The following is a 21,546-nucleotide window of genomic DNA, read 5'->3' on the forward strand; positions in this document are numbered from 1 at the left end:
AGAGGGCCAGGGCCGCTGCAGCCTCCAGGGCGGTGGAGAGCTCAGCGGGGTGCAGCAGAGGCCCAAGCCTCGCCGGGAGGGAGGCCAGGCCCGAGGCCAGGACTGTGCCGGGCCAGCTGGGTGCCAGCCCCTCCTCTGTGTCTCCTGGAGCCTAAAGAGTCAGAGCCTGCTCTGGACCTGCCTTGGAAGTGGGACTGGGGGTGGGACCACCTGCATCCACTGGGGCCTGCGTCTTGTCCCCTGGATTCATCAGCGGGCAGAGAAGAGAGAGGACGGGGTCCAGCTCCACGTCGGCCTTGGGGGCCATAATGAGCTCCAGGGCCCCAGGACCACACGCTCAAACTCCAGGCTCAGAGTGTTGGCGGGGAGTGCACCACCGCAGAGCCGGAGGCCAGGAAGCTGGGAATCAAGGGGGATGAGGCCCTCTGCTCCCTGCGTGGAGCAGAGGCCTGCCCACACCAAGGGGAGCAGCGGGGTTCAGGCCCCACACAGCACCGTCCACAGCACATTAGATCAGGTCAGTTATGAACACAAGAGGGGTACATGATTCCTCAATAAAAAGTCACTTGAAAAAAAAAAAAAAAAAGTCACTTGAACTTGAAAAATGGGGAGAGGATAATGTTTGAGATGATGAAAGAATGCTTTTTCCTCCTGTTTTTCAGAAATTTGCAATTTTTATTTAATAAGCATTTTTTGGTTTGGGGGCTGAAAACACATACGTCTTGACAACCTCCTGGGCTCCACAGCAGGATGGGATGGCCCAGGCTGAGGTGGGTCAGAGGGCAGAGGCCTGGGAGGAGCCCCACAGCCCGCTGGGTTCCCAGGTCCCAGCCCCGGCTGCCTGCAGGAAGAGCAAGTTTCCCAAATATGGTCTGCAGTCTGCTTGATGGAGCACACTCTGACTCCGTCGGGGGGGCGGGACGTCCAGCCCACCCTCCCCCACCGAGTGACCCCAGAACACAGAGCCACCCCTCTGGGTCCCCTCAGCCCCTGCCCCATGACCACAGGAAGTGCCAGCAGAGTGAGTCACAGGAAAACCCCTCCAGCCCAAGGGGGCGGGTGCAGACAGGGGCATGCCCGTGGACGCCCCCCACCTCGGAGGAGGGCCGCCCGTGGGGCCGGCAGAGGGGCTTCAGGCAGTGCTGGCCTCTCGGATGGCTGGAGGGCTCCACCCAGGGCCAGGGCCAGCGGGAAAGGGGGACGGGGTGGGAGGGAGGGCCCGGCCCCAGGAGGGTGCCCAAGGAGCTACCGGGGCACTGTGCGGCGTGTGAACACGTGGAGCAGTCGGCCTGCGGCGACCGTACGGTCCAGGGAGGCCCGCGCCAGGCTGGGCAGCGCCTCCAGAGAGGGCACACGGCAGCAGGCGCCTGGCACCAGGAGCGCCTCGGCCTGCATCAGCTGGTGCCCACTGCCGCCCCGAGCCCCAGGGCCGGGCTTGCCACGGCCCAGGCACTGCCGCACGCCAGCTGGCCGGGCACCACCCCGGGGCCTCCCAGCCGCTCCTCACGCCCGTCCCCAGGTCTGAGCAGCAGCACCAAGACCGGCCTGGATCTGCCCTCCCCGAACTGCAGGGAGGGTCCCCTGAGCTCAGGGCCGAGCCTGCTCTCCCAGGACGCTGCTTCTGTTTGGTGAGAGGCTTGCCTGGCCAGGTGCTGGGCCAGCCTCTGCAAGGCAGCGTGAGCCTAGCTCGACCGAGAAGACACACCACGGTCCGCCAGGACAGGGCAAAGAGTGGGACGCAAAACTAACGTGACAGGGCCAGCTCACAGAGGCCGGGCTGAGGGCCTCCCAAGAGAGACGTCTCAGGTGACTCACGAAGGACGAAAGCCAGGCAGCCAGGAAACCGTGCGGGGAAGCGCGTGTGGACAGAGGGCAGACACGAGACAGGACCGTGAAGCGGGGACAGGCTGGAGGGGAGCCAGGGCCGTGGCCTGGACTGGCAGGCCGCCTGGGGAGGACACAGGGAGGGCCCAGTAAGCACGTCCAGTGGTGGCACGCCGTGGCAGAACAAGGCGAGACCCACCGCTCCAGAGCACTCCTGCACTGCACGCGCGCCCCCCGGGCCCGGAACCTTGCTCCAGGCTGAAGAGGGGCCCGTCCACCCAGCACCCGGCCCGCCAGCCTCCGTCATGAGCTCCAGGGATGTAGAGCCGGGCCCCCGGGAGGGCACAGCACAGAGGCCCACCCGTGACCAGGCACCCCGCGGACGGCGGCCGCCCACCCAAGCCTCTGGCCCCTCGCTCCTGACCTGGGGAGCCCCTCACTAAATTCTACTCCTTCAGGATGCTACTCGGGTGTCGCCACCCCCAGGAAGGCTCCCACGTCCTTTCCCGGGCACCCACCGCCTGCTGCGTCCTCCCTGAAGTGCCGATCGACACCCCTCATCACTGCCCACTTCGTGTCCCCCAACCTGGGCGTCCAGGACTGGGGGGGGTACCCCGCACAAGCCAGGCTGAACCCGGGGCTGCTGACCTGCCGGGTGCAGGAGGGGGCGGTGCCCTGGCCTCCCTGGGAGCTGCCCGAGGAAGCCAAGACGGCCCCCTGACACGGCCTCGCCCCAGAGGGAGGGGACAGGGGCACCACCAGCCCGAAGCAATACTCCCCAGGCAACAGCCTGCCGCCAGCGCACCCAGAACAACGGCCTGGTTGTTGCACGGGGAGCTGAGAGGCTGTCCCGCAGGCTGGCCTGGTGTGAGAATGGCCCTCGTTGTGTGCGCCAGACCCACCCGGGCCCAGGGCGCAGAGCAGCTGGGCCATGGCCTCCATCGGACGGGTGTGCCCTCCACTCGCTGCCCCGGGGAGTCCTGGGTGTGCTCTGGGTGTCCCCAAACCCAGGCTCGGGGGTGGTACTACCTGGCGGCTAAGAGACTGACAGGCTCACAGTGATGACCTGACGACACAGCTCTTCTGCACACTCAGTTATCTCCTCCACCCATCGTACAGACGGGGAAACTGAGGCGCACAACTGTTACCTGATCTGCCAGCGTCATGGGCAGGACATGGCAGAGGAGCCCTGAGCTTTGTGGCAAAGCGCAGGCGGGTGGCCCCAGGGCACTGCTCAGGTCCACGGAAGCCAGGGCGGAAAGTTCACAGGCCTTGTCCCCCACCCCCCATCCCCGCCCCCGCCACACACCCTGGCCCTGAGCACAGAGCCTCACACACGGCACTCACTCCGCAAACACTGGTTCTCTTCATGCATGGCCGTCTCAAGTGTGGGCCAAGTTTATCTCTGGGGTATTCTGTTTGCTTGTCCCAAAGAGACCCTGCGGCCAGTGGATACAGCCAAAACGTGTGTGTGCCATCGTGGCAACCCACACCCACAGCTCACCCGTGCCCTGGGACGCCCCCAGGAGGGCAGCCCCATGCCTAGGTCCCTGACAAGACTCCATTCTGCTCTGGGCTGCAGTGGGGCAGGGAGGACAGCACCTCTTCCCTTTCCAGGGGTCCCCACACCCCCACCTTGGACAGCTGGCCTTGGCATCGCCCAGGACAACTGAGGGATCAGGGTCTGGGCTCAGGTCTTCAGTGTTCAGCGTGAGGAGCATGGGTGAGCCCCCCACGCCAGAGCCACCCTCTGGAAACAAGGGAGGCGTGCCTCCTTCCCCGCCTACTGGGCAGCGCCCAAGCCCCCAATGCAGAGCAGGCCCCAGGCCTGACCCCAGCAGCCAGAACAGGTCCACAGACGCAGACCGGAAACCTGGCTGTGGGGAGTCACGGCCAGCAGCTCCCTCGGGCCAGCAGGCGCCTGGACCTGGCCTTGGCTCACAGTGGCGAGAGCGGAAGCCTCTGTGTGCAGGTCCCAGGCAGGCGTCCCGGGCACGGACCCTGGAGGCTGGGCAGGGAGGGCCCTCCTGCCGCAGACACGACCTGCAACCTCCAGCACACCAGACGGTGGGGAGGGGTGGGCCTGGCCCCGGGCACCGAGGGGCCCCTGGAGAGGGACAAGAGCAGGCCCGCCGTCCCAGAGCCCACCCCACCTGCTGGCAGCTGGGAGTGGTCCTCACGCCCTGAGGTCCGCACCACTGCCACCCGCCCAGGGAGCCAACCCAGACCCCAGACACGCTGGGACGGACCACCCTGCTCCGTCTGGGGATTCGGCTGCTCAGCAGAGGGCCAGCACAGGCCGACCATGACTTCACGGACAGCATCAGGCCCTGGGAAGCCAGCACAGCCACCCTCCAGGTTTGCCACCAGAGGGGCAGAGGCAGAGGCAGAGGTCAGCTGGGGGGGCAGGGGCGTTGTTCCTTACAACGCCTTGGTTTCCCCACCTCGGCGCTCAAAGCCCCCTCTCCAGTCCTAAATGATAATTCTCAGTAGCCCTTAAAGCAGCACCACCTGCTTCAGCAGGAGGACGGAAGACACACGGGCACAAAGAGCACAGTTCTCCAGCTCAGAACAGTCCCAAGCCCCGACTTCCAGGACGCGCTGGAAAAGGGGTCTGGGATGGGGCCCTGCCCCTCCGCCCTGAGCTCCCTCCAGGCCAGCCAGTGCTTCGTCCCTCTCCCCACGCAGAGATGGGAGCAGGTCAAGTCAGAGGCTCTCCCACCCGCCCCCTGGAGGGAGACCACCCTGGAGCTCCATAGGGGCCTTCAGGGCCCAGAGAGGAGGAACTTGGACAGTGTCTTCCCAGAGAATGACCTAGAGCCCGCCAAGCACTGTCCCCACCCCCTTCCACCTGCTGGCTGGTTCTGGACGCCCCAGCCAGCCGTGGGCTCCTGGGGGATGGAGGAGAGCTCTTCAGGCTGAGAGAAAACGGGCGCTGAGGCCCCTAAAAGAATGACGGAGGCCAGGTGGGGGCTACTGAGGCAGTGAGGGAGCCAGACAGAGACCCCATGGAGCTGGCAGCACCCCCAGTCCCAGAAGGAGGGGAGCACGTGGACGAGCTGGGCCACACCAGGAGACTGTGCTCTGGGTCAGCTCTGAGGACTGTACCGTCCCTCTCTGGCCTCAGTGCTCCCATCTGCGCCTGGGGGGAGCAGCTGTCTGGGGGCCTCTCCCGCTTGGGCAGGACTCCCAGGGCACTGCCCTCAGTTCAGTCCCTTGCCCAAGCCTGGGCAGACAGGGCCAGCCCGCAGCGCTGACACCTCTGTTCAGCGTAAGCGTCCAGCTCTCCTGAGCGGAGGCTGACTGTCCTGGCAGAGCCTGGGGCTGCCCTAGCCTGCCTCCACCCTGCACCCACTGGACTCTCCCCTAGCCGAGGTCAAGTGGGTGGTGGGTGCCAGTGCCAGGAGGGCTTGCCAACAGCTCCTCCCAGACTCCCTTCCGGCCAGGCTCCACCTGCACCAGGGCCTCTCTCTTGCTTTTCTAAGCCTGTTAGCCCTGACGTTCCTCCAGCCTAGCATCAGCTCTCCACCCTGGAAAGGAAATGGTCATGGGGGAGATGAGGCCACCTCCGGGCCTGGCTGAAACCGGCAGAGCAAACCTGGAGAGGACCTCCCAGCTGAGACTCTTAAGGCTGGGGAGAAAACAAGCTCCCTGTTCCCAAGACCAGCTAGAGATGGGAGACCCCGACAACTCCCCGGGCTCTAGCCCCTCACACTCCCCGACCTCCCCCAGGCCTCGGCAAACTTCAGCTTCTCTGAACCCGTCACCACCATCCGGGGCTCCGCCAAGCGCAGCAGCAACCCAGCCGCCCCTCCCGGCTCGCACGCTCCACCCGCGGAGGCGAGGGTCCGGGATGGGACCGCCGCGCGGGCCTGGACTGCCCTGCCCGCCGTCCAGCTCCTACAACTCCTTTTGCAGCGAGCGAAGGCCATAAACGAGAGGAGCCCGCCCCGGATCCCGGAATCCAACGCTGGCGACCCGGAGGTTAATTATTAACTTATCCGCGGACCACGCACTTGCTCCCGGCGCCCTCGATCCCTAGCCTGGGGCAGGGGCAACCGACCCCCAAAACACACGGAGCACACCCCGCCTCCGGGAAATTCACGGCCCAAGGGACCCCGGGTCGTTGCTCCAGGCGATGGAGGGGGGCTCGGAGACCCGGCTCTCAGGCCCAAGGTCACCCGGCAGGCGCGGCCGGCAGGCGGGAGCGGGCCTGCGGCCAGCGACTTTCCCGGATCCAGGAACTTCCCTGCGGCCCGCGGCGCCCGAGCCCGGTCCTTCCAGCAGCCCGCGAGCGCGCGGGGCCTACGGTCCCCCAAAGCCCCGGCCTTCGCGAGCCCGGGCCGCGCAGAGGGGGTTCCCAGGACCCCGGCCCCACGCCCCCGCGGCGGCCGTTCCCAGGACCCGCGGGTCCGGCAGGAAATGCCGCTCACTTAACCCCTCCCCGCCTGGGCCCGCCCGGTCCGCCCCGGTATGGGCAGAGCCGGGGGACCTCCGCGGACGGCCCCGGGTGCGCGGACCCCGACCCCGCCGCGCTCACCAGGTAGTTCATGGTGTCCGGTGAGCCTGGGCTCCCCGCGGGGGCGCACAGCCAACCGCCCGCGCCGCGCGCTCGCGGCGTCCCGAGCGCCCCGAAGCCGCCCGGCTCCCGGGCCCCGGTCCAGCCGCCTCAGCGCCTCCCCGGCCACTGCCACCGCCCAGGGCCGGCCCGCCTCGCCCCGCCCGCCGCCGCGCCCGGCTCCGGCGTGCCCGGCCGCGCGCACCCATTGGCCACTCGGGCCCCCATGCAAATAGGCCACCGGCCCGGGGGCGGGGCGCCGAGCAGGGCCCGCCCCCGCCCCCGCCCCCGGTGCCGGGACTGCGCGGGGCTCCAGGAACCCTCCTGCCCCGCGCTCCGAAGGCCTGTCCCTGCCCTCCACCGAGGGCAAGCACGCACCCTCCTGAAAGGCCGAGGCCTTCCTCTTTCGGTAAGAATGCCGGGATTGCCCTCCTCTTCTGCGGCCGTGGCAGCCCCGAGGGCGCCAGCTTTCCCCGCCCGCCAGCGCGGGTCATTTCACACGCGTCCATCCAACAGTCCGACTCAGATCTGCACCCGGAGGAGCATGCCCCAGCTGGCAGAAAACTAAGATTCCGACCACCGCACCGACTCTGGTCAGGCCTGTGGTGTCTTACGAGCCCCAGGATGTGAAGACACGGCAGGGAAGCCGGGGACAGCAGCTGTCTCTGTGGGTAATGCGGGGAGAGGAGGCCCGGAGCGCATCGTGTTCTAACAGCCACAAGTGTGCGGGAGGCTCCAGAGCACCGGGGACAAGAAGCTTGTCCATCTACCCCCTGCTCCGAACTGAATCCAGCTTTCCTAGTGCTGCCCCCGGGCCTCTGCCCCCACCCAGATCCCTCAGTCAGCCCTGTGGAGGCTGACACCTCTGGCCCAACAACTACCCTGTTTCAGCAGCAGGGGCTGGGAGGGATGCTGATGGGAATAGCCAGGAGGGAGAAGCACTATGGGAAGCTGAGTGGAGGGCACCTAGGGAGGGCACCCCTCCCTAGGAGACAAGCTGTGACCATCTCTGAACGTGGTCCAGGGCTGCACGGCGGTCTGCAGGGAGATCTAGGATGGAGCCGGCTCCACCTGGGGTTCTCCCACAGGCTGCCTTCTCGAGCCACTTGCTGAGTGTGCAGACACCCTCAGGCAGCTCGGAATGCCAGCGAAGCAGCGGGGCCTATCCTGTAGAGAACGCCCGGGCGTGGCCTATAAAACACATACAAGCTGGAGGAAGACCCAAAGGTGTCCCTCCACCGACACCCAGGCTGACAGCCCCTCTCCAGGTGTGCTACCATGGGCAGGCTCTCCCTCATCTATAAAAGGAAGGGGCTGGCTGGTCATAGATCTCTTGGAAAGCTTGTTAAGAAACAGATTCCTAGGTCCCCTCCTCCAGAAAAACTGGAAGTGGGGGGAATTCGTACATCTGCATTTCCCCCAAACTGCTTGGGGAACCACTGGACGGAACTCTCAGCACAGCGTGTGGGTAAAGAGCAGCAGGGTTTGGACACAGGGGGCCCCAGAGTCCTCAAGAAGGAACGGGACAAACTGCCACCCTATGGCCACCTTAGGACTGGCCCCCCCTGTGCCCTTCAAAACAGCCCAGTTCCCCACAGAAGAGCCAGCTCTCAGGGAAATGCTGCCAAGGGTGTCCCCTCCCGCTTGTTCCCAAGGCTGCGCCCCAAAGTCAGAAAGGAAGCCGTGGGCCTGCCCTGCCCTCAGCCTGACTGGCACCTTGGCTTCCAAGGAAACATCAGAACAGCAGGCCGTGAGTGAACACCTGTCCATGCTGAGTGGAGGGGGTCCTTAGATTTTCCCGGGGTCTCCACTCGGGTGGGGACTGGGGTGGGGACCAGGCTCCACAGCCAGGCAGCAGGTCTCCACAGAGATGGGCAGGGACATCCCTGTTGAGCCGGCCTTGGGAGAGCGAGGAAGCCGCTAGGAACAAGCCGGGAGACCCTCCCTCCGCGGGCCTGGTTTAAAGCCGCACGGGGGCGGGGCTGCTCTAGTGGGCGGGCAGGCGGGGGAGGAGAACCCAGCTCTGGCCAGGCATTTCAAAAATTTGCTCCTTTTCCACTTAAACTCCCCACCCCCCCCAAGACTGTGCCTCCCAGAATGGCATTTCCGCTTTGGAATCCAGGCCCCGGGATCTGTGCCCCACTGTGCTGAAAGGGGAGAGGTTGAAGGGGGAGCGGGGTGCCCCCTCCCAGGCCTGCCTGGGGATCTGGGGGAGGGGCGCCCATTGGGCAGCTCCGCGGGTCTGTGGGGGAGCAGACCCTCCCAGGCCAACGGCCAAGGGACGCAGCCCCCAGGACAGCGCTCAGTCCAGCCCTGGGCCAAGGCCTCTATATGATCACATGCTCATCTCGTGCCCACAGTGATCCTGCACAACAGGCTTCCCGATTCGCCCCATTTTCCAGATGAAGAGGCTGAGACCCAGTTTCCCGCCCCCCTGCCCCCCTCCACAGACTGCAATCCCTGAAGGGAGGGCCGGAGGGGCTGCTAGAGCGCAGCCCACCCTGAACCCCCTGCGGCACCTTCAGGACCTGCAGGGCAGAAAGGGGGTCGTGGAGCAGGGGTGCCCAGGGAAGCCGAGGACCCTGCCGCACTCAGAGGCCCCAAGGGACAAGTAGGTAGGACCCAAGCACCATCCTCAGACACAGTGAGCTCAGAAGGGGGCCCGGGAGCGCCCCTCCCACACGAGGGCTACCCCTGCAGGGTGACCGCACTGCGTGGCCGGGAAGGAAAGGATGGACAGGCTGGGAGAAGCCAGCAGAGCGCCAGCTCCTCCCAGAGCACCGTGGTCACCCCAGTGGCCTGCCCCTCTGCCAGGCTGTGGGCGAGCTCACAGCTGAGGTGTCCCCCCAGTCCCCGGGGGAGCAGCTGTCTGTGCAGGGCCGATGGTGGTCCGCGCCCCAGGCCGTTGGTTCCCGTGCGTCCATCACGGGCCCGCTGGGGCAGGTGCTGCTGGTGATCCTAGGCCCTGAGTGAGGAGACACGGCTCCTGCCCTCTGGGCTTTAGGGGGTCTTATTGTCGACGTCAGACCCACAGCACAAAGAACAGTTCTTGCTTTAGCCCCAACAATGTCTGTGGCAGCATTTATAATAGCAAACAGAGAGAGGCATAACGTAAATGCCCAGCTATAGGGGACTGGTTGGGCCACCAGAACCTCTCGATGGAATCCTGTGCAGCTATTAAGATGGCCACTTTCAAAGGCTAAAATCATGCAAGAAAATGCTGAAGCCAAGTGAAGCGTGGACTGAAATGGCTAGCTCCGAGTGGCTCGGACAGCCGCCTTCTCCTAAGCCTGGGCTTTCCCAGCAGCACTGAGAGGGGCCGGCCGGCTCTGGGGGCGCAGCAGCAGGGAAGGATTTCCTGAGGCCGGAGGTGAGGGCTGCCAGCCGCAGGGACAGGAAGAAAGGATGCCTCTGGAAGGCCGCGGTGGACGCCTGGCCCTGGGCTGGCCACGCACACCAGCAGGCTCCAAGGCAGCCTGCGAGCCGGAGCCAGCCCTGCAGGCGAGGGGGCAGGACCCCGCGGAGGCCCAGCTGTGCCAAGAACCGCTGTCACACGGCTGCCGCCCCACATACCGCCCTCCCGGGGCCAGGACAGAACCATCCCACCCAGAGGCTCGGACAGGGGCAGGACCTTGCCCCGGCACACCTCCAGAAAGTGACAGAGCCACAAAGTGCAAACCGGCTACCAGGGCGTGTTCCCACAGAGGAGCACCCCAGGGGACCCCAGACAGAGCAGACCCCGGGGGCTGGAGCCATGAAGCATTGCCCTCCAGGTGGAGAAACCACGGGCGTCCATGTGTCATTATGGCGGTGACCAGCTGTGGGGCAGGCTCCAGTCCCCCCCCAGGGCCCCGGGTCAGCCCCCAGGGGTCTGGGTGCAAGGGCAGGACCAGGGCAGAGTGTGGGGCAGACCCAGAGCTGGGGGGCTGGACAGCCTGGACCCCCACCTTAAGGCAGCTCCCTCCCCGCCTCAGGCTCGTTCAAGGGCAGCACAGTCTCCTAATTCTTTTAATTGCTTTTCTAATTTGAAAATTAAGCAGGTGCAGAGGCACCTGCAGGGAGGTGCTGGCTTCAGATTGGGGCTCTGCTCACAAGGCTGGGGCGCTTCCCAGGGGCTCTCTGCCCCAGCCCTGGGTGCGGACCCCAGTAGCCTGAGAGCCCCCTTCTCTTCTGTGCCCCTCCCTGTGTGCCTCAGAGAGCCAACAACGGGCTCCCCCACTTCCGTGCACAGAGGCCTGGCCCCCCCCCGCTGGCACCGGGACCCCACTCCCTGGTCCTCGCCCCCCGCTGGCACTGGGACCCCATCCCCGGGTCCTTGCCCCCACAGCGGCCCCTCAGCACTGCCTGGGGGAGGGCGGGGGTGGGAGAAGGGAGGGCTGGGACGAGCCCCTGTCCTCGGAGAGAAAGCTGGGCGGCTGAGCTCTGGCGGGCAGCCTGGGCGGCAGGGCCAGGGTGTGGTCAGGCAGCACCAGCCCGCCATCTGCCTGCCTCTCCCATGGCAACCGGCCCCAGCGCGAGGGCAAGGGGAGGGGCGACTGAACATGCCATCTGCCACCCCCACCCGCTTCTGCCGGAGGACAGGTGCCGGCACCCCCCGTGGTCCCCGAGGGGATCAGTGTGGCCCTGACATCAGTGGGGGTCGGGGGGCCGGTGGGGTCACAGGAGGGACCCGGAAGCCCCAGGCTAACGCGGCCCCCAAGGGTGGGGCCGCACAGGGCCCGCCCTTCCGCGCCTGCTCCAGCCTGCAGGGTGCTCCACGCGCCCCTGGCCCACTGGTCCTCCTCCAGGTTGGCCTGCAGGCCAGGAGCTCTGAGTCCACCCGGTATAGGGCCCTCCGTGGTCGCTGCGTCTCTCAGAGCCTCTGGGATGGCACATGTTAAATGTAATCACAGGCCAGGAGGCTGCAGGCACATTCACGCCTCCACCTTAGACACCAGCCCTGCCCCACGAGGCATGCTCCTGGGCACCCACATCTCGAGCACAAGTGCCCTCCGGTAAGCCACCCCTGCTCTCCCAGCCCTGCATTTCCACACCCTCTGGGCGGTTCTGCAGCAAAAACCTTTCTGCGAAGCCCCGGTGCTCCCAGACCCCCAGCCACCGTGGAGAGGTGGGCAGGGTCTCCCCTCAGCCCGGCGACTGGGGTGTGGCCATAACGGGGTCTGTCAGGACACATCCTCCAGCACCTGCTCCCCGCTGGAACACCACTGCCAGAAAACAAGTCCTTGTCCTTGGGGAACGTCCACTCCAGGGTGGGTGCGGGGGGCAGCGGCGAGACACGGAATGTCTGGGGAGAACGACACAGACAGCAGGGAACAGAGAGGGCTCCTTTATACAGATGCAGGCTCCTCTCTGAGGAGGTGGCATTTGAGCAGCGTGTGACTCTTTTGCTCAGGCTCATTATACAGAAAAAAGTAAGTCAAGGTTTGTAAAAAATAGCACAGGCATGCCAACAACTCCCTGGGTGTGAAGCGCAGCACGCAGATAGGAGCGGCTCTCAAGCCAGCCTCCCCCATTGGAGCTTCTTGAGGGGTCCTCGGGACCTCTGGAGTGACTGCCTGGCGGGGTGCTTTGGCGGGCAGCCAGGGACAAAGTGGGGAGCCCAGGAATCCATCCAGACCAGGGAGGGTGGAGAGACAGGGGCAGCTCCCAAGAGAGCTCCATCTCCTCTTAGAAGCCTCTCCCCATCAGCTCAGGAAGAGGGGATTCGAGCCCCGGATACCTGGGGAGGGCTGTGGACAAGAAGGCACGTGTCACACCGCTCTGAACAATCACGGTACTTTGGGGAACTCGGCATTTAGGGAACACAGACAACTCTCTGGGCGTGCCTCAAGGCACACAGGCCTGGATATCAGGTTTTATAAAGTACTGAAATCGGGTATTATACCATCACCAACGCTAGTATGTCCTAGTATTAAAAGCACTCGGCACACAGGACTAGAGGCAGACATCCATCAGCGAGAGAGCAGGACGCAGAGTCAGAAGTGGACTGCTCAACACAGCAGCGAAGACAGAACTACTGATACACACCCTGTGCGTGAGAATCTCAAAATCATTTTGCTGAATGAAGTCAGGCCCCAAAGAGTATATACTATGATGTGCTTCCGCTTGCATCAAGTTCAAGAATAGGTGAAACCCTTCCATGATGAGAGAAATCACAATGCTGACCACCAGACACCAACACAACACCGTAAGTCAACCACACACCGGTAAAAATTTCCTAAAAAGGGTTACGGGAGAGTCATAGTTTTTCCTTTTGAAAAAACAAAAAAACCAATGTTGACCACGCTATAGGGGTGGGGCACACTTTACAGTAAGGCAGTACCTGTGAACTTTCTGAGATGATGGAGAGGTTCAGCACCATGATTCGATTGACGGTTACATGGGGTCTACATTAGTCAAAACTTATCCGACTGTACACCTAATGTCTGTCCATTTCACTACATAGAAAACCTTCTCAGTTAAGAGAGTCTCAACTGGTAAAAATAAAACAAATCACAGAGGAAACAATAAAGAGCATTAGGAATACCAAAAAGTAGGTATTGCGATCCTAAACCCACCGCGTTACTTTTTGCCCTGGCCGTCAGGGAGCATCAGGTTAAATGTGTATGCCTACCTTCCCCATACATTACAAAGTTCTGGATTTTGTGATGATCCCAAACTCTGTCCTTCACTATAATCTGTTTCAAATCCTTACTGGAATTTGGTAGGGTTTAAATAATAAAATTGAATTCCTGGAAAAAAAAATTAAAAAAACCTTAGAGAAGGGATTAACTTTAGAAAGCCGTTACTTGTGACCAGCTCTCCTCGTGGGCATCCATCACCACCTCCCAGGTCCCTGACCTGTCCCCAGATCTTTGTCTTGAAGAGAGGGAGACGGTAGTTCAGCAAACTAAGAGAAAGCCAAAGAAACGACGGGGTGAGACTAGGATGCAATCCCAGCAAGCGGCTGTGATGAAGCCCCGTCAGAGGCTGGTGAGGCGCAGCTGAGCGCGGGGAGCACGCCTCCTGCTGGGCCACGGGAGGGGGGGTCAGGAGGGGCCGCCTCCTAGCTCTGCGGTCCTACCTCAGCCATAAGCTAGAGCCCCCTCCTTGAGGAGCCAGGATACACCCCACGGTGTCTCCTTCCCACCCAGCCTTCCCATGCTGGGCAGGCTGCTCCAACCACATCTGAAATCAGCCCTGTGCCCACCGATCCAGCAGCTTCCACCTCCTGCTACACGGCACCCACTCTTGGGGGCACTCAGGGCAGGGCATCCAGCCGGCCTGGGGCACGGTGGGCCCGCTGTTGGCACCACTGGAGGGCACTCCATCTGTCGGGTGAGGGCAAGTACCTGTCCATCCAATGCTGAGAGACAGTGGTCCCACAGGCAGGCAGGGGAGTGGCCAGGGTCATCCTACAGCTTAAGGCCTGGCAGGAACGGGCCATAAAAAAAGGGCTACTGGAGGCGGACTGGGCAAGCCGTGGAGAATTACGGGGGCAGGGGGCTGGTCATGCAGAAGCCAGAAGTGGGTCTTGGCTATCGCACCAGCCACCAGTGGCAGGATAAAGATAATAACCTCAACAACAGTAGCTGCTATGACTTATTAGCCTTTTACAGAAAGCTTTCTGCAAACCTCGCCAAGATCTCATAAAAGCCCAAGATCTCAGTGCCCTTATGATCCCCAGAATACAGAGGACACAGGCTCAGAGAGGTTCAGGGGTTCGCTCAAGGTACAGACAACCCTGCCCCATCATTCTGGAGCCACGGCCCTCAACCCGCCAAACACTGTCCCCCCAGAAGCGACTCTCTGGGGCCCCATCAGCCACCAGCCGGGCTTCCAGGGCCTGTGCAGGGACGCAGACCCCGGGGTGTGGGGGCTGGCCAGGGGTCATCGGTGCTCCTGGGACCACCTCCTCAGCAGGTGAGCAGGCTGGAGAGAGAGGAGCCAGGCGGGCCCGGGTCCTGCCCCAGGAACCTGACGGCAACGAGACAACCCCCTGATGATGAGTGCACGACTACCGCTGGGAATCCTGGAGGGCTTCCAGCAGGGGGCCTCTGCTGAGCAAGAGGAGGGACGGGGGAAGCACTGCGGGGTCGGAGGTCACTTCCCGGCCAAGGCCAGTGTGGGGGGGGGCGTGCCCGGCGCTCTGGAACCTGAAGCGAGGACCTTGGACTTGGGCCTGCTGAGCTCTACTGCTCTCTTCTGCACCCGTCCTCCCAGGCCCCCGCCGCCCCTGGCCTGGCTGCCCAGGCCGGAGCCGCCCGGTCCCCTGGCCAGCTCTCCAGCAGTGGCAGCAACTGGCACAGAGCCGGGTACAAAGGGCACCCCGGGATCATTGGCAGAGGCTCAACCAGGTGCCACTCCTGCTCCATGGATTTCCCGATGGGCTGATCCGCCCTGCCGCACCTCCCCGGAGAGCTGCCTGGCCACCCCGAGCCCCAGAAGCCCTACATCCATGGGTGCTGAAGGGCTAACTCGAACTCATGCTCAGAAAGCCACGAGCGGAGGGGCGCTCTCTCAGCAGCCCTGGCCTCAGCACGGCTCTGCAGGCCGCAGGCCCACAATTACAGAGGCCACGCTCGCTCGCTGGCTTTGGACGCCGCCTGACTCGGTTCCCAGCCTGGCCCCATCCCTCAGTGGCCGTGCGACCTGGCAGGATGACAGGACCTCCTGGAGCCCAGTGCCCGGCACAGGGAACGCTCCACACACGTCAGCACCTCGCTCCTTGAAAGAACCTGTCCCTCACTTAATACAGGAGCAGAGGAGAGGCTGGAGCGGCTGTGCCCATTTCACAGACAGGGAACAAGAGGCAGGGACAGGCCGCAGACAACTTCTCTAGCAGCTGGAAGCTGGTTTCCTGCCTGACCGTGCTGGGGGCAGTGTCAGTCCTAAATTCAGATCATGCCAGTGCCCACCAGGGCCCTCAGGTGAGTGGTGTAGTCATTTCCCTTACCAAACATTTCCTGCCTGCCCAGAGAGAGGAGGTGGGCCTGGGCGCTGAGCAGCCATGCCCGAGAGGAGGGCAGACGTCAGAGAACAGCCAGGAAGTGCCTCTCCTGGCGCTGTGTGAACTCTGCCCTCAGCTCAGGGCACAGGCGGGAGTATGAGGCAGGGGGTCAGGAGGACCCTGTGTGCCGTCCTCTCTCTGGGCCCCAGTTAGTGGTACAGTCAGGTCTGACTCTGTGCGACCCCACGGACTGTAGCCCACCAGGTCCTCTGTCCATGGAATTCTCCAGGCAAGAACACTGGAGTGGATTGCATGCACTCCTCCAGGGGATCTTCCTGACCCAGGGATTGAACCTGGGTCTTCTGCATTGCAGGCAGATTCTTTACTGTCTGAGCCAGCAGGGAAGCCCCAGACCACATGTGGGTCAGATGATGGAGTGAGACCAGATGGTCCTTGGAGGGTCCCCCGCTCTGACACTCAGGAGGTCCCTCCTGGCCCAATCTGGCCTGTCCCAACCTCTTTCCCCCCCCTGGCCCCCACCATCGCCTCCCACCCCATTCTGAAGCATCTGGTAATTGCTGTGGGCCAAAGTGCCTGCGTCAGCCCCATCCAGGAAAAGACTGCCCAAATGAACGGGTATGCTTAAAACCCAAACGTGTCTGTGAGCACCACGTGGGCGGTCATCATTCTGGGTTCCCAGAGCAGGGCTTGAGCAGGAGGCTGGCCTCACCACTCACCAGCACATGAAAGCAATTTTCTGAACATTTCATGGCTGTTCCGAAAATGAACTTCGTCTCCCAGTGCCACCAGTTCACACATCACCAGTGGGCCCAGGAGAGACCCAGGGTGATTCGATAGCCCGGCATGTGTGGACAGAGGGAGAGACCCCCCACTCCCCCTGCAGAACCTCCAAGGGCTGCGGCTGCAGACGGAAGGGTGGGAGAAGATGTGGAGCTGGCAGTGTGGACGGACGGGGCAGAGGTGGACCGCAGGTGTCCAGGGCAGGTGTCCACAACGGTGCCTGTCTGTGCAAGTCGCACCCAGAGTGTGGCCCTCCCACCAGCCCTCTCCTCTCACAGACGGAGGCACAGAGCCCAGGAAGGCTGCCCAGAGTGTTCAGGTGAGGGGTCCAGGTGCCATCCCAGACCCTGTATCCAAACGTCTGCTGTGACTGTGGAAAACCACACCAAATCGAGCATGGACCTCCCAGACTTAGGCCGTCCAGGCTCTGATGTGGCCTAAAAGTCCCATTCCCTGTTCACTCATGCCCTGGAGACTCCGGCCCTCAGGCAGGCTTAGGTGGCCCACCTCGTCTGTCCGGTCAGTGCCCAACAGGGTCAGGGCAGGTGCCCTGATGCCCTGAGCCAGAAAGGACCCAGAGCCTTGCAGGAAGGCAGAGCAGGAGAAGGACTTGGCAGGCATTTTCTGTCTTCTTTCTTTCTTCCTAAAGATGAGGCAATTATGTTCAGAACCAGAACAGACGGGGGTGGGGGGTTCACATCAGCACGGTCTGGAAGCCCTAATTTTTTCATCTGTAACTCTGCATTAACCGCTTCTGGGGGCGGGCAGGAGCTGGGATCTTTAATTCCATAATAACAATGCTTTGCTGATACACAGCATCTCTTCTCCAATAATCTCCCTGCGCACTCTATGGTGGTTAATTAAAAGGCCACTTGCCCTGCCAAGAAGCCCCAAACTGTCTGCCTCATCGTAAGGATGGGGTCCCCCAAGTGGGAAGCAGTTCCACAGACAAGCCAGGTGGACATGCACACAGGGACCATTGCCCCCTCCTGTCAGAGGGAAAACCCCTAAAGGCCACCGGGAAACAATGGCTGGAGGCCAGGGCTTTATAGCACAAGGCCCTCTTCCCAGCAGGAAGCAGGGTAGCAGCCCCCACCTCAGGTGGTGCCTCTGCAAAGCGGCTGGGGGCTGCACCTGAGGCCTGGTGACCAAGGGCAACCGGGACCACTGGCCACCCTCGCAGGCGGGGCTCAGATGCCTGCAGGTGACCGGCCTGTGTGGAGCCCGGGGTGGGGTCGCCCGAGCCTGCTTGCTGGGCTAGCAGGAGAGGGTGCCAGGTGAGAAGAGAAGCCCCCACCGCTAGGGGGGAAGAAGAGGCGAGGCCCTGCACCCTTGGGGGCTTCAGCGGCAGAGGTAACTTCCCGGAGAGTGCATCCTCGGGTTCTGAAGGGTGGGCGCAGATCCCCACCGCTAAGCCGGCCTGGGCGCGAGGGGTCGCGGAGAGAAACACCCGGGCCCCGGCCGGGGAGGCCCCTGAGCACCGCAGGGCGGCGGTCCCAGGCCGACCCCCGGTGGGGGGACGTGGACCCCGCCCCCTCAGCCGGCCCGGCCGCCTGGAGGGGGTCCTGGGGAGCGGCCGGGCCCTCTCCCCGCCGGACCTGGCCACCCTGGCGGGGGGGCTCCTGGGGGCCGGCGCGGACCCCGCCCGACCCGGGTCCCCAGGGAGAGGGCGCAGGGAAAGGCGGGGGCGCGGAGGCCGGCCTCGGGGAGCCGCCCCCCGCCGCCCCGGGCGGCGCGAGGCCGCGGGCCCGGCGGGGGCAGGAGCGGGCCAGGCCGGCGGTCGGTACTCACCGGCACGGACATCTTGGCCGCCGCTCCCGGGGCCCAGGCGGGCAGCGGCGCCGGCAGGCGGGGCGCTCGGTCCCCCGCGCTCAGCGCCCCCGGCGCGGTCCCGGCGCTCTCGGGGTTCCCGCGCGGTCCCGGAGCTCCTGCGCGGTCCCGGCGCGCGCTCCCGGCACTCTCGGGGCTCCTGCGCGCTCCCGGCGCGGGGTCCCGGCGCTCTCAGGGCTCCTGCGCGCTCCCGGCCGCTGGACTGTCCGGCCGCCCCAGTCCGCGCCGCGCATGCGCCGCCCGCGCCGCCCCTCCCCCTCGGAGCTCCCCCGCCTGCGGCCGCGTTAAAGGCGAGGACCCCGGACCCCGGGCTTTTTCTGTCGGCCCAACGCAGCGACAGGGCTTGGTCTCCGCCCTTTACCCATCGGTCAGGGACCACCTCGAGGCGCACCATCTCCTGCCTGCCTGCCGACTCTGGAAGCCTGAACGCCCACCCCACCCCACCCCACCCCCAACTCCACTTTGCCCAGCCCAGGGCGCTGGCCGCCTGCCCTGTGGTCTGGCCGGGCTCCCAGCCCCTGTGTCTGAGGACGATTGCAAGTCAGCCGATCAGGGCTTCTAGAAACCTTTCCCGCTCTCCCCGCTGAAGGCCTCGGGACCCCTCTCCACCCCCACCCGTATCCCCCCAAGCAGCGAGGCCCGACGTTCCTCGCCGGCGCTGCCTCCCCTGACTGCTCCTCCCCAGGGATGCTGAGCGCCCGACCCCCGGAAACAGCCTGGCTGATCCAGGTCACCGAACAGAGCTGGCCTGGCTTCTGGGGAGGATCCTGCCTCCTGATTATCCCCGCTGAAGGGCCAGCCCTGCCCCGGAGCCCGGGCTTCAGACACCGAAGACAGACGTTCCAGGGCTTGAGCCTTCCTTTCTCTGGGTTAACCCCCAGTTTCTTCAGCTGTTGCGCAGCTGCCGTGGTGCCCAAGTCTGGGCACATACCTGCGCATCCTAGCTGCCCCGCCCCCTGTCCCCCTTGCTGTCCCCGCGGTTACTTCTAACAGATCGAGGCTCTGAGCCCCCTCAGCTACCAGAAGGCAGTACCGGGGGTCTGACCACTCTGTTCCGCTGCCCACCACATACAAACTGTCCCGGCTCCCCGGGGGCCCTTCCCGGACTAGAGGCGGCAGGCAGGGCCACAGCAAGCAGAGGGGGGTCTGGGATGACAGCTGCCACCCCCTCAAAGGGCCTTCTGTGTGTGTCTGGCAGGCGGTCCTGCCCGCGCCCACCCGCCCGCATCCAGCTGGCCCGGGGCTCTTGAACTGGAAGCCGCAGTTAAGTGTGGTGACCGGTCGCGCGCTGTCTCAGAGGTGCCCCCCCCCCCCCCAACAGACACACACACTGCCCCAAGCCCCGCCTTCCTGCTGGAGCCCGGCTCCGCCCCTTCTTTCTTTCCCACTCTGTCTGAATTCTTATCGCCCACTGTTCCTGTGTCCTCTCCCGGCCCTGGGAATTGAGAAATGGAAACCCAACAGAGGGGTGCGGCTGGGCCACAGTCTCGAAAACCATCCGTGCCTCCAACTGACCCCCTGTGACTGCTTTCCCGGAAAGGCCGTCATAGGCTCATCCCTTAGTGCTGGCAGAGAGAACACGGACCAGACCCTCCCTCACTCCGAGGCAGGGACCCAGGGCCTTGGGAGTGGGGTTGGGAGCAGCCAGAGGGGCCCCATCATTGCGCTGAGCAGCCAGCAGGACCAGGTGTCTGTGAGAAAACAGTGGCTGCTCCCCACTTGCCACCACCCAGCAACCCCCCACTGCCCAACACCCCCTTACTACCCAGCCGGCAAATGATCCCCGAATGACTCCTCGGTGCTACGGAGAACAGGCTCTGGGCACCTCACAACTAGCGGTTTACACCAGGCTGTCTGAGCGGGCACCAGCACCCTGGGAGTGTCCTCAAGGGTTACCAGGGACCCAGGGAGACAGGGGTTACGGTTGCTCCTGGCACTCAGATGGAAGGGAATTTGGACATGGCCAGAGTAAGTCTTCTCAGGTGGTTCAAGTGGTAAAGAATCCACCTGCCAATACAGGAGACGCAGGTTCGATCCCTGGATGGAGGAGATCCCCTGGAGGAGGAAGTGGCCACCCACTCCCGTATTGTTGCTGGGAAAAGACAGAGGTGACTGATGGGCTACAGTCCATGGAATCGAAAAGGAGTTGGACACAACTTAGCAAATGAACGCACACAGACACAGAGTAAGTCTGGGCAGAGACAAGCTTCATACCCAGTTCTCCAGACACTCAAACCGAGCCTCTGTGCCCCGGGCTTTGCCAGAGGATCGCCAGCCTAGGAGAGTGCAGTGAGGCTTTGGAGGCACAAGCAGGCACTGTGTAATGATCCTACATTGGTCACCATTGATGATGGTGATACACCATCATGATACATCCTTGCTAACTAAAGTCACACTTTAATCAGATTTCCTTCCTTCTCCCTTCTGTCCTTTTCCTCTTCCAGGATCCCACCAGGAATCCCACATTACCTGTAGTCATCATGTCTCCTTAGACTGTGACTGTTTTTCAGACTTTCCTTATTTTTGATGACCTTGACATATTTGAAGAGTACTGGTCACGGATTTTATACAATGTCCCTCAACTGGGATTTGTCTGATGTTTTTCTCACAGTTAGGTTGGAGTTACGAGTTTTTAGGAGGAAGACCTCAGAGATAAAACGACATTCTCAACACATCATCTCAAGGATACATCATATTAATAGGGTTCACTCTTACCAATGTGATGTTGACCTTGAACCCCTGAGACAGTGTTTGTCAGGTTACTCTGCTAAAAAGTGACTCTTTTTTTCTTAGTTTTCAACAGTGTACCCTTTGAAAAGAAGTGAGGAGTTATGTTCCACCTCTTTGATGATACAGTATCTACATCAATTATTTGCATTTCTTCTGTCTGGGAAATTGTCCCCGTTATTTATTTATTCATTCAATCATTTATATAAGTAGGAACTGATGGATATTTATTTTACATTTTGGATTAGAATCCAATAAATACTACTTTATTTTCTTCTTCAAATTGTTCCTGCTTTGGCTGGGATGAGTTCTTTCAGTTAGTGAATCAGATTTTTCAAGTGAATCTAGAAATCCAGATTGTTTTATAAAATCTCTAGGTTTTGAAACATTGATTGTGTAAGCCAATGTTTCTTCCTGCCAACTCTGGCAGCAAGTCCTGGAGTAGGATTCCCTGCTTTGAACCCTGCTCCTCTGCTTGTGGGCTTCCCAGGTGGTTCAGTGGTAAAGAATTGGTCTGCAATGCAGGAGATGCGGGCTCAATCCCTGGGTTGGGAAAATCCCCGAAAGAAGGAAATGGCAACCCAGTCCAATATACTTGCATGGGAAATCCCATGAACAGAGGAGCCTGGCAGGCTACAGTCCACTGGGTCACAAAAGAATCGGACACAAGAGTTTGTTTGGGGGAGACCTAGAAGGACACTTCAGGGTTGGAGGTAGCTGGCAGGACCCTGTGAGCCCTGGGGTTGGTAAGAAGGAGCATCACCCCAAGCATAGTTTCCAACACGAGAGTTGATCTCCACTACTCTGTGGTGATACCACATTGACCTGGAGTACCCAGCACCAGGTGTCCTGTCTTATTCAAGCTAAAGTGTGAATG

The 21,546-nt window shown here is 62.6% G+C and overlaps 1 protein-coding gene across 2 annotated transcripts in view; it reads right to left on the reverse strand.

Annotated features, from left to right (window-relative positions):
• BCAR1 (BCAR1 scaffold protein, Cas family member) overlaps positions 1–18,332 on the reverse strand; it is a 34,140-nt gene extending 15,808 nt beyond the window's left edge. The window contains exon 1 of one of the 2 annotated variants that reach the window (XM_043898067.1): positions 17,904–18,332. In XM_043898067.1, coding sequence (XP_043754002.1) covers positions 17,904–17,915 — 12 coding nt within the window. In that variant the 5' untranslated portion in view covers positions 17,916–18,332. Of the gene's footprint in view, positions 1–6,364; positions 6,525–17,903 lie in introns of those variants that run through there. The other variant, XM_043898066.1, reaches the window with a different exon arrangement.
• Positions 18,333–21,546: the final 3,214 nt, after the last annotated feature.

This window comes from Cervus elaphus, chromosome 4, assembly GCF_910594005.1.
Source record: "Cervus elaphus chromosome 4, mCerEla1.1, whole genome shotgun sequence".
Lineage (NCBI taxonomy): Eukaryota > Metazoa > Chordata > Mammalia > Artiodactyla > Cervidae > Cervus > Cervus elaphus.